At 32.4% G+C, this 12,999-nt stretch overlaps 1 protein-coding gene across 1 annotated transcript in view; it reads left to right on the top strand.

Moving 5' to 3' along the window:
- The window catches only part of MS3_00010284 (uncharacterized protein), a 94,477-nt gene extending 81,834 nt beyond the window's left edge, over positions 1-12,643 (top strand). The window contains exons 4-8 of the mRNA XM_035732219.2: positions 1,249-1,402; positions 1,795-2,254; positions 4,687-4,995; positions 6,839-7,660; positions 12,239-12,643. Coding sequence (XP_035588354.2) covers positions 1,249-1,402; positions 1,795-2,254; positions 4,687-4,995; positions 6,839-7,660; positions 12,239-12,350 — 1,857 coding nt within the window. The 3' untranslated portion in view covers positions 12,351-12,643. The remainder of the gene's footprint in view (positions 1-1,248; positions 1,403-1,794; positions 2,255-4,686; positions 4,996-6,838; positions 7,661-12,238) is intronic.
- The last annotated feature ends 356 nt before the right edge of the window (positions 12,644-12,999 follow it).

The following is a 12,999-nucleotide window of genomic DNA, read 5'->3' as shown; positions in this document are numbered from 1 at the left end:
AATAACCAATAGACAGTTTAATAATAGAATGATACATTCTACTCAGAACTATTCGACTTCATTCCTGAATTTCACTTTAGTTAATTTCGATTCAGTGAGTTGACTGGCATTATTAGACCATATACAAATTAAATGTGGATAGAAGCTGAGTGCATATAACTGTACTCAACAAATGTGTCATATTAAATATTCAAACCACTTAAATTGGGTTAACATTTAAACTATGGCATTTGTTTCGTAATCTTTTATATTACTGATGGAAAAACGTTCACATCAGTCTGGGGAGGTTTGTAGAGGTTGTTGAATTTCGTAAACGAAGAAGTTCAAAATTGTCGTTTTTCACATAATTAAAATTATTGATGGTAAGGTGTCTAGAACCATGCGGTTTAAATGAACGAATTATAAGCTGCGCAAATAGATGGGTATAAAGTAGCAACCAATTTATGGTAGAAACCTTGAATTACACCAAGTAGCCCAACAGACAATACTTTTAACTGAAAAGTATGATCTCATACCACGGAAGCTGATTAGCTTCAAGTTATTAAGACTTTTAAAAAGTTAAGTACGTTTCTAAGAAAGGACAATGAGAGATCCTTTTTGTAATTACCACCGTATATATCTTGCTGATTACATTTTTTGATTTTTTTTTCTAAACGAATCGAATTAATGCACTTCTGTCAAGACCGAAGTTCAAACATTCTTATTCTTATGCTTTGTTTATTGTAATCCATTTTGAAACTGTTTCTATAGGATTATATTCCCTTATTGTTTATCTATTTTACATATGATCTTTTCTTGATTCTTAGAATGAATCGAAAGTTAAACTAAATAAATTGATGAAGGAATTCACTTTTGAACTCAGTTACTTTAACTTGAGTTCTGGGTAAGTTGTTTCAGAAAATACTATAAGAAATCCAGTGGCTAAAAAGGCACGAAAGTTAGAAGAGATGACTTATTTTTAACTCCTAAATTATATCTTGAACACAGTATCCATTTACAGAGAATTACAAATTCTGATTTTAAGTAGGTATAGTTCCCTATCTGTACCGGGATAGAAAATGATACGAATATATTCATGCTACTGAAATACAAAAAAGTAGGCAAAGAAATATAAAAAAAGGTAAGACCATATCAAATAACTTATTCAACTATAGACTGATTAACAGAATCTATGAATTATATATTCATATATTTTTTCATATAATATCTAAATATAGAATTTTTCTCAAATTGAAACATATACAACAGGTTTCTCTAGCTCGACCTAGTTGTGAATCAATTAAAGGTGCAAATTTGTACATTTGTGGTCTACCAAAATTTATGACCGAATCTGATTTGGAAAAATTATTTCATCCATGTGGAAAAATTATCACTTCAAGAATTCTTTTTGATAATAATACTGGTAAGTATTCATATTTATTATTTCTTTTTCATCGATTGATAAATTAGTTCATTTTTATTAATATGATCTAAAGTCTTACTGATTTCAACCAACAAATAATAATCTTTAGATGATGGAGAAGATTTGTAGCTCAGGTGGATGATTTTGATGAAGTTTTGTTCTCTGAACTGGTCATGGAGCTTTCATCGTTCTTTTGAAGGACATGATCAGCACAAATTTCAGGTAGAAGTGAAGTGTTCGAATTTCTCTTCACTTCTAACTGAAGTTTGTGCTGATCATGTCCTTCAGAAGAATGATGAAAATGCACAACCAAACCATCCATCATTTCACAATCCCTTCAAAAACAATGAATCAAAACTCATTAACATTTATGATTTATCTTTTTTTTCTAGGTCAGTCTAAAGGTGTTGGATTTATACGTTTTGATCAACGTCATGAAGCTGAATTAGCTATTCAACAATTTAATGGTTATCGTGTTGGATCAATGGCAGATAGTCCATTAATTGTGAAATTTGCTAATATTCCTACATCAAATAAAAATGGTTTAACTAATTCTGTTAGTCCTATGATTATGACAACAACATCAACACCTACACATAATAGTAATAATGGAAATATGGATTATCAAAATCAAACTATGACAACTTTATCCTCTTTAATAAATTTAAATAAATTAGCTATGAAAGCTAATGAATTACAATCAATGATTACCCCGGAAATTTTAAATAATGATTCAACTTATGATATATTTAATAATTCAACTACACCACAATTAATAACAGATTCAAGTAGTGGAAAACATACACGAAGAATAGGTGGACCTATTCATCCAACTGCTGTACACAAACTACGGCAAGTCTACTTTAATGTATTATTTTCTTGTGAATATGAATAACAGCGGATTTTTATAATCATCACTACACTGATCTATGATCGATTAGTAACCTACAATCTTTTGTTAAATTCATTTAATCTATTAAGTTATTAATTAGACCGAATGGTATTAAGTGTGTTGACATTTCTATATAGACGTGGAAATCACCAGTCCTTCATTTGTGAGACCGGACTGAAAAACCATTACGCTGTCAGATGGAGATCGGACTGATCACCCACACTGTCTAAACTTTGATTACATGAGGAGAAAGGTAAACTTGAATTGGGAGTGTGACTGAGACATTGGCGAAAACTTCCTTCTGATGTCTGAACAGATTAGTCTGGAGGAGTCCATGAGGTTTGGCAATGGCGGGTCAGAACGTAAGCCATAAGAGCATGAAGTGAACACATCATCTACGATGACTTACTTAAATACTGATTTGAATACTCGATGTTCATTCTGTAAAAATGCTTCTGGGATTGGAAGTCCTGAGCTTTCGCATCTATATCTATATGTATACTACGGAGTAAATGGGCCTTAGCTTATGCATTATATACATGCACGTAAAGTATACTTACGAGTGCAAACTTCTATTCCTACGTGTGCTTGTGGGAGGTGTGAACTTGCCTACGCTTCCTATTATTACTTGTATAGCATACTAGCAATCGCGCCCATCTATACCAATATGTATATCACTGGGATGTAAGTATCTTTGATACCTACATTTAAATATATGCATATGAAGCATAATTAGGGATAACTTCCACGTTTCTTCACTGGTGAACTCATTAATAGCTCATCTGGCGGGTAACCGAAATTGAACACTTCAGTTATGAAACAGATAAATGAAATTTTATCCGGTGTATAGATTTGAATGACTAATTTGTGAATTTTGTCTGTCTAAATGTGAGCATAGAGATAAACAAACCCTTTATAATTAGTTTGTTATAAGCAAATAAAAATGAGATTATTTACTGTATGGTTGGAAAAAACACCTTTATATGGACTATCTAATAGTACTGATTGAAACTTACAAAATAGAAATCTTCAGATCTTTTCAAAATGTATTGTAGTGGTTACGAATAGATGAATTCACAAAGAAAATGTTGAATAAACTTAATATTGTACTGGATCGACTGAGATGGTTGGGTCACGTGTTAAGTATGCCTGAACACAATTACCACGACGCGCAATGCTGACTACTGTTTGGGATGACTGGAAGAAAGTTAAAGGCGGTCAAACCAAATAGTAGCATCTTAGCTATGATGGTAGATGTAGACTACTTGATTAGGGTCTCCGCCACTATCGTAACCAATAGTTGGAGACTCCGTGTAACATGGCCCATAATCGATCATGATGGCGTAGGTGTATACACTCTCTATCTTCATTTAAACTATGAGATTAAAATCGCTCTATATCTATCTTTCTACCAACTAGTTCTCTCTTCCTGTACTATATCCTTATATGTAATCTTTCTTTTATATATTACCACCACTGAATTAACTACTTCTATGAATCCGGTGTTCATCTTGTTGTGACATACTACTTATATATGTCGACAAAAGCAGCATACACCCCAATACATTTAAGCCTCAAACAACACGCATATTTTTTGCCCTACTTTACAGGTATATGTATAGTTAACAAATTGTTAATAGATGATGTAATGTCTTTTAATTTCATTACTATTGACGTTTATTATCCAAATAAATTTGTAATATTAAATTACCTTTTGGAAACTTTACTAAATCAGATCACTGATCTATTATCATTATTAAAATACATAAACGTTAGCACAAGGTGGCACCAAATAAACCATTCGATTTGCGTGAGGGCTGAGATACTGCCCGAGTGCCCAAACAGAAGCAGGTGGTTTTCTTGGACGGTCATACCTGAAGCTTTTGACCTGAAGGTCTAATCTACAAGGCAGTGGAACAACGTGATGAGATGCAGTCCCATGGTATATATATGCATACGCCTTTTGTTTCTTCAGGGTCTTGAAGCCCACGCACACCATTGGTTTTGAATCAGAGATTTCTAACTCCCCTAGATGGATCCTCCGTATCCACCAACCCAGTTAAAGCGACGGATATTCGCTTTACGTCATCTCAATTTGGTGAAAAATACTCCCGCCGCGAGAAAGCAGTGAGTAGGACTTCCTTGGCAGTGGCTGCATGCATGTGGCCATGTAAAAGCATTTTGAGATGGAAAGAGAACGAACTCTCCCTAATCTCAGCTCTTAATCAAATGATTTACTCATATCCTTATTATAAACAAAATATTGGCACTGCATCGATTAGTAAGAAAGATTTTCATGTTTGTTTGTTTATTCATGTTTATTAAAACTCATATATTAACCTTTAATTTTTTTTAATAATTAAAGTAATAATACCAATTTTATTCATTACAGATTTAATCCATTAGATGGTTGTGCTATACCGGTACGTATTAATCCGTTCGATAGTATAAATCATACTTCAATAAATAATTTAACGTCATCTCCAGCTTCAGCTAATGGATTACGTTTAATGGGAAAAAATGCTAATGCTAATAATAATAATAATAATATTAATGCTGCAATCTCTTTAGCTGCAGCATTAGCAGCAGTTAGAACAACAACAACAGCAAATAATAATAGTAATAATCAACCAGATCCTTTGCAAACACAATTATTATCACAATTAAATGGAATTCCACAACAACTACCAGGAGTTATAGGGTAATTGACAAATTATTCATTTTTACTTTTACTTGTATCTTCCCATTATTATTTGGGAATACAATTGATCAGTCCCATGTTGGCATGTGTGCATTCTGTGCAGATTGCCTTAAGTCACAAGCTTTTTTTAAGCACAGTTGGATAGTGGCTAGCAGTGGAATCCAGTTTGATGCGCGTTATGTCCCAGAGTGAACATCTAATCTGGGATGTAAGACGAGTCCCAAATAGGACGAAACACGCGTCCTTGATTCCACTGCTAGTCACTATCCACTTTGCTTAATTAATTGCCTGTTAATAAATTGTTTTTCAATAAAGACAACAACTTGAGAAAAAAAGAGGCAGAACAATTGATGATGGCGGCGAAACTATAATTTATCGACGAACCAATCAGTTTTATGATAACAGGTCTTGAAATTTGGCGTGAAATTCACTCATCCATTTCGATAAATAGAGTTTTGGCATTATAGATTATGTCAGTTCGTGATAAAAACCATAAATCTAAGTCCTAACCTTAATCATCAATTGTAAATTACAATTATAATTCCTCACACAGGTTTATGATCCTCATTTGGTTCTGCTTATTAAAGGGACACTCTCAACATCAGCCTAATTTCGCTCAAATGTCATCCATAAATTCTTTTCTTTCTACGAACTAATCCTTTCTTCCTATACCAAATCCTTGTATGCAATCTTTCTTCTATATATTACCACCACTGAATTAACTACTTCTATGAATCCGGTATTCATCATGCTGTGCTAAAAAGGTATGGCAACTTGGACCGATGCATATATATGTCTGGTCCTACATTGTAGCTGACTGACTGACGGGTTTACGCGTCGTTGGCCCGGTTGATAAATCACTGTTCTCTAATTGGCGGTATCATTACATTATATATTAATAGGGGTACAAGACCACAAGTTATAACAGATTACTTTGAACATATATTCATTCAAAACATTATCTTGATATGATATACTAGCGTCAATGACATGTTGTCATTTGTACTGTACAACAGTAAATAAATTCTAATTATAAACTATGTTAAGTGATCAAACGAAAATTTCGTAGATCGTAGAAGTCTATCTGACAACCTGAAAAATGAACAATATAAGTCTTGATTTATGGTAGATTTGTCACCAGTTTTTGAATAACAGTTCTAAATGGTCAATTTATTTTCAGGAATAACTTTCATTACACTACATCATAACTTATAATTAAAGCGAACCTCAAATCAAAATAAGCTATTATATTGGTTATTATTTTTATAATAAGAGAGAGGTTTCGTGAATATTATAGTAATTTAATAGTTGAATTCATGAGTCAATTGAAGCTAGACCACCATAGAAAACCTAGAAGCACTGGACGGCCGTTTCGTCCTATTGTGGGACTCCTCAGCAGTGCACATCCACGACCCCGCTTCGCGAGATTCAAACCCTTCTGATATTAATCAACATATGCTTATTAGTGACTGGCTTCAAGAGGCATTTCCAGGAGTTCTAGTAAGAAGCCGTAACCAATGGAGTTCAACCAGGTCTGTTGTGAGATAATGATGGATGTATTGTTCAATTTTGTGAATTAGTTGAAGTTATACATTAACATCGTTAGATGTTGGCTGACTCAGTGGTCGAAACTGACGGCTTTTGGTTAGAATCTCGCGAAGCTGTATCTTGGATGCGCACTGCCAAGGAAGAGTCCCATTGCTAGAACAAAACAGCCGTCCAATGCTTCCAAGTTTTCTATGATGATTTAGCTTCAATTAACTCATAATCTCAACTATTAAAATATTCACACAAAAAATACCCCTTCTGATAAAAATTTTCTTTGATTTTTTTTAATTTTTAGTTTTACATTACCATGGTTGGGAACTAATATAGAAACAAATTTAAATCAATTAACCAATAATATGTATCAAACGAATAATTCACTTGGTGATTATTTTCCACAATCGAATAATGTTTTATCAAATATTTCATTGAATACAATTCCTTTATTAACTTGTCCAGAATATTATAATACACAAATTGGATTAAATAATAATAATAATACTAGTCAAACAGCTATGAATTTAAATGTAGCTAAGCAACAAAATCTTAATTTGATTAATAGCTTCCATAATCATAATAATAACCATGTTAATTCAACAAAATCATCTATTCCAATTGTAGACTCATTATTTTTTAATCCATTCACATCAAATTTAGATATTCATTCAGTTACAACTAAACTTTTACATGATATTTCAACTCATGCAGTAATTACAGGTAATGTGAATGGTACTACACCACTAACACCAACACCACCACCACCACTACCACCGACGACGACGACAACAACAATGGTAACAACGGTAACACCAACTAATGACTTATTTTCAACAAATCATTATCCTCCTAATTCTATATCATCATCATCAACAACAACAGCAACAATATTAAAAATTGAAGGTTTAGCACCTGGAACAGATGAATCAATTATATTAAGATTATTTTCTGCATTTCCAAGTGTACTATCTGTACAATTATTACCTAATAAAGAGTTAAATATAAATGGTGAAAATAATAATACTTTAATTATGAATAATAATAATGATAAACAAGATATGAAAGCATTAGTAATTATGTCAGATCATGAACAAGCAAAGTTAGCAATGCATTACTTAAATGGGTAAGTGTTTCTTTTTTTTTAAAAAATTAAAGTGAAGTACAATATTTCCCCCTGTTGGACATCATTTTTTTAAGTAGTCAATCAATCATAATCAGTTTAAGCCCTGAGAAAAAATATACAGCAATCTAAGTTCTTATACCATATCAATATAACAAAAAGAAATCAACAAAATGAATTACAGTTTAATTGTAATAATCGTTGGATTATGAGGACTTCGACATCTGATGGAAAGCATGGAATAAGATGAACAAGTTGGATACAACTAGACAATTCTGATTTTGCAAATCACTTAGCCGTCCTATCCTATACACACCAGTAAATGCAAGTCAAGACGATCAATGTAGCAGAAGCCTTTGCATTAGTAAATCTCAATATACAACCAGGGAGAAACCAAGATCCTTAAATATAACATGGAGAACACTAAACCAATCACACTTGATGTAGAAACTTTGAAAGAGGTGGAAACTTACACGTACCTGGAAAGCATAATCGATAAACAAGAAGGATCAGATGCAGATGTGAAGGCAAGAATTGGCAATGCAAGGACAGTATTTCTACAAATGAAGAATATATGAAACTCAAAACAACTGTCAACCAATATCAAAGTCACAATCTTCAATACGAACGTCAAGATACTTCTACTGTACGGAGTTAAAACTTGGAGAACTACTACAATCATCATCGAAACAGTACAGGTATTTATAAACAGTTTTCTATGCAAGATACTCACTGTCCGTTGGTCGGACACTATGAGCAACAGCCTACTGTGGAAAAGAACAAAGTAGCTTTCATATGAAGAGGAAATCAGATAGAACATACATTGAGGAAATCATCAAATTACATCACGAGACAAGCGCTAACCTGGAATCCTGAATAGAAACGAAAAAGTGGAAGATCAAAGTACACATTACACCGAGAATTAGAAGCAGACATGAGTAAGATAAATAGCAACTTGAAGGAATTGCCTAAGACAGAGTTGGTTAGAGAATACTGTCGGTCAGTCTATGCTTCTGTACGAGGGATAGCAGGAGTAACAAAATAAGTAATAATCATAGCATCAATAATAGTGCAAAAGTATAATTCCAACAAAAAAAAAGGAATGGAATAAAGGAATAGAAATTATTATTAAAATTGAAGATTCAGTAGATGATAGAAATATGCATGTAAGTGTACCATGGAAATTGATTTTCAGGCATATCACTAAGGTTCTTCAACAATTTATTGCGTATATTCTAATCATTTGATAACACAATTCAAACCAACATTCCATAACTTCATGAACTAAATGTTACATTTTATTTTGATAGTCCTTTGGTCTATTCTAAGTTATACGCATCAATGGTAATATTTTTTTACAATTTATATAAACTGCCACAATGAAATTATATAGATAAAGTCATTTGTTGTTATTCATGAGTATATTTAAGGCTTTTATATGAGGATAATATCATCACTAATCTCGTTAGGAAGTTATAATATTGGTAGCTGGTGGTTCATTTTTAAAAAAAATCAATGAATTCCTACTTAAGATCCAGATGTTTATGCCAGGACTCAACTCAGTGTTTTCAACGCGATGTAGTTGATAGTAATCTTTCAAGAGAATATATACACATTATTACAACACTATACAATTAACTCCCATGGGAGACTTTTGTAGAGCTACAAACAATAAACTGTATATACGATCAATAATCTTGTGTTACATTTGTAAATAGAAACTTTCTTTCAAGTGAAATCATGTACTTTATACTTAAATTGCTACTCTCTATTTTGTTAATATAATCAAAACTATCCTACAAGTTGTGCATGGCTAACTCTTTCTTTGTGGGCTCGATTAACTAGGAAATCTGTGAAGTAAGCTTATAATATAGTTAATTATTCATCACAAAATACTATCCGTTTATTTTGATAGGTCTTAGACAGATCGCATAACCGTTGACACTTGGGTTGATCTACATCATAGAGGTTCATTAGTCAATTCATCCATTAATTCCACTTTCAATAGCTGGTTTAAAAGGCTAATAATCTTATTTTCGATTCATAAGTCATAATTTTATTCTACTTGTCCATAATGAAGTGCTCATTATCATTATGAATTTTTGGAATTTTCTTGTTCATTAAAACAACTAAAACCAAAACCTTTCCTACGTCTCAACAGAACTAATTGGTCATTGATTTACTAGTTCCCCTAAAGTAATTCTACATTTTTTTCATAATGAATTTGTTGATGTTAATGAGATGATACCATACTGATGGAGACACAGATTGAAAATTTAGATGTTTCTTTTTATTGCTTAGCAATTACTGATATCACCGCTCTCTATATACAAAACGTAACCGGCCAATAAATCATGTGGTTGAGTGCTACTCATTATGCTGTGGTGTTAATTTGTAGGTGATGACAAACATTGACAACAATAACAATAGCATTTTCCATAGACAACTAATCAATGAAAGGCAATAGTTAAGCACGATGAAAAATATGATCAAAGCACTTTTGAAGATAAATTTGTTTCACATTCTACACTACTTAAAAATAATCAGTAATATATACTATAATGGGATTTGTGGAGAAATGGCTAATGTTTCGAAAACATTTAATTCGCGTGGAAATGCGGTATGAATAAATCACGAGTATTAGATAGATTTGCAAGCAAAAAACAGTGTTCATCAATTAGTAGTCGGCGAAATTTAAGCCACAAGTTATATTAAATTAGAGTGGTAGGTTTCTAAATTACCATGCGATTGTTTACATGTATAGTTCTGGACATAGCTAACACTTTTTTCCTGTTGAACTTAAAACAAAACTTAACTAATGCTGATTATCCCGTTGGCCTGCAAGCATAGCTGATGAACTCAAGGTGCAATTCCTTGACACTAGTTACAATATTTAAGGAGGTAGTTTACAAAATGATGCAGTCTTTGCACTTTAAAACACAACAGCTGTCATTAGCATTCCGAAAAACATGCAATGAATAGTTTTCCTTGGGAAACTCATATGTTTTTCGGTCCCATTAAAATAAAACTAGAATTATGATGCATTTTGGTCTCACCTAACTGTATCTCATCTGTCTGCAGAGAACTAGTGTTCCAGCTACTATAACAAAACGGGTCGCTATCTTTATGCAGACTTCGCAGGTAAACGACACCGAGGTATGCAATTATGAAGTTATCAATGTAAATCCGCAATTTTTAGATGATAGATAAACTACAAATCGTCATACTAATAACTAATGAATAAGTAATGAATTTTCAGAAACCCAGGCGTTACCTGGAGAGAAACAAAAAAAATATATCCATAATGAATAATGAATGATAGTAAAAAGACGAGACAAGGTCTACACTTAAGTGAACGTTTCAGATATAATACTTTCGAGAGTCATTTATATATCATTATAGGAGAAAAATATTCCGTTTTCTTTCAAAGCTGAAATATACCTCATGAGGTATGGATGGAGGATAAGTAATCAATTCACAACTCCATAACGAAGTAGTTCACTAAATATTCGCTTAACATATGATTCATTTGAAACACTCTATTATCCGTTTGTAAATAAGTAACAAGAAAAATAATATACTTCATTAAGTCTACCGCAATATACAATTAAGATCATCAAAATCCTTTTAACTTATATATTAAAACCCACATCTGACTACCTTTAAATTAATTTTAAACCAATGATTAGCTTGTAAACTTTAGTAACAAGAAAAGTCAACTTCGAATATTCGAAGCAACAATAAGCGAGACTGTAATTTATGAATGAACCAATCAGATTTACGATAACAGTTTTTGAATTTTGGCACGAAATTCATTCATTCATTTGGCTAAATAGAGTTTTGGCATTATCAGTCAGTCAGCTACAACGTAGGACCAGACACATATATGCATCGGTCGAAGTTGCCATACTTCATTAGTACAACCAGATGAATATCGAGTTCATAGAATTGTTAATTCAGTGGTGGTAATATATAAAAGAAAGATTTTATATAATGATATGATACAGGGAGAAAGAATCAGTTCGTAGAAAGAAAGATATGAATCGATTTTAATCTCACGGTTTAAGGGAAGACAAAGAGTGTATACACCCACGCCTTTGTGATCGATTCTGAGCCATGTCACCAAGAGTCTCCAACCACTGGTTACGATAGTCACGTGGACCCCAACCAAGTAGTCTGCATCTCTCGACATGACTCAGACTAGAAGTTAGTGACTTCAAAGACTGATGCCAGGTTTTGGTCTGGCAGTCCCTAACTTTCTTCCAACCGTGTCCAACACTAGTCAGCAGCATTGCGCGTTGAGGTAATTGATATTCAGGAATACGTAACACGTGACCCAACCATCTCAGTCGATGAAGATTCACAACCACATTGGCATTACAGTTGACGGTAGTTCGTGATGAAAATCCTAAGTTTAATTTCTAACCTTAACTATCAACTGTAAATATTAATCCTTATACTGGTTTATAACCCTCATTTAGCCGTAGTATGTAGGTGGACATTCTCAAGGTGGACACTGTACTTAATCAAATCATAACTATTACTACAAACTAATATAAACAAATTTTTAATTCATTTCAGATGTACATTACAAAATCGAATATTGAAAGTTTCAAGAAATGAAAGTATAAATCAAACAACTAATTATAATTTTAGTGAATATCTACAACCAACTAATACCATTTTATTATAAACAAGTTTATTAACTCCGAAAAAGAACAGAAAGAAATTGACCAACCAAACTAACTGATCCAATATATCTACATACATGAATAAGATCATTGTATTATTCATAAATGTTTCAAATGCATATGACTGTTTTACAAAAGTTCTTTTACAAGATCCTATCAGCATCTTGAATATTCGAAAAAAAAGAAAGCCCTGACCTAGAAAAGGATATTTACAAATAAATATTTGAATAATATTCATTTGATAAGATTTTGTACAAAATTGCTTTTAAAAATATAAATATAATCTTTGAACTAGTAATATATATTTTAGTGATCTTTAAAAATTGCGCTACATTGTGATCAGTTTGAGTAAACAATCTTTTTGATGAAAACAACAACAACAAAGAAAAAGAAATTAGCTAACTCATAGATTATGCTATACGTTTTATTGTAGTAAATTAAGGTATGGAATGTAAAACTATTAAAACTGACCATTATATAATGAGGTTTTCAAGATGCTACGATCAGTCGTAGCTTTCTGACGTTAGATATATAGTAATAACGAGAAAGATATGTCCAGAATTGGTACAGCCTATATGTCGATATACTTTATTATTATGTAACACTGACACTCGTTAATATTACACATAAATACCTGTGTTGGTATGATTA

This window comes from Schistosoma haematobium, chromosome ZW, assembly GCF_000699445.3.
Source record: "Schistosoma haematobium chromosome ZW, whole genome shotgun sequence".
NCBI classification, from domain to species: Eukaryota; Metazoa; Platyhelminthes; class Trematoda; order Strigeidida; family Schistosomatidae; genus Schistosoma; species Schistosoma haematobium.
Note: the sequence above shows the minus strand (reverse complement) of the source record. Positions and strands in the feature narration are given on the sequence as shown.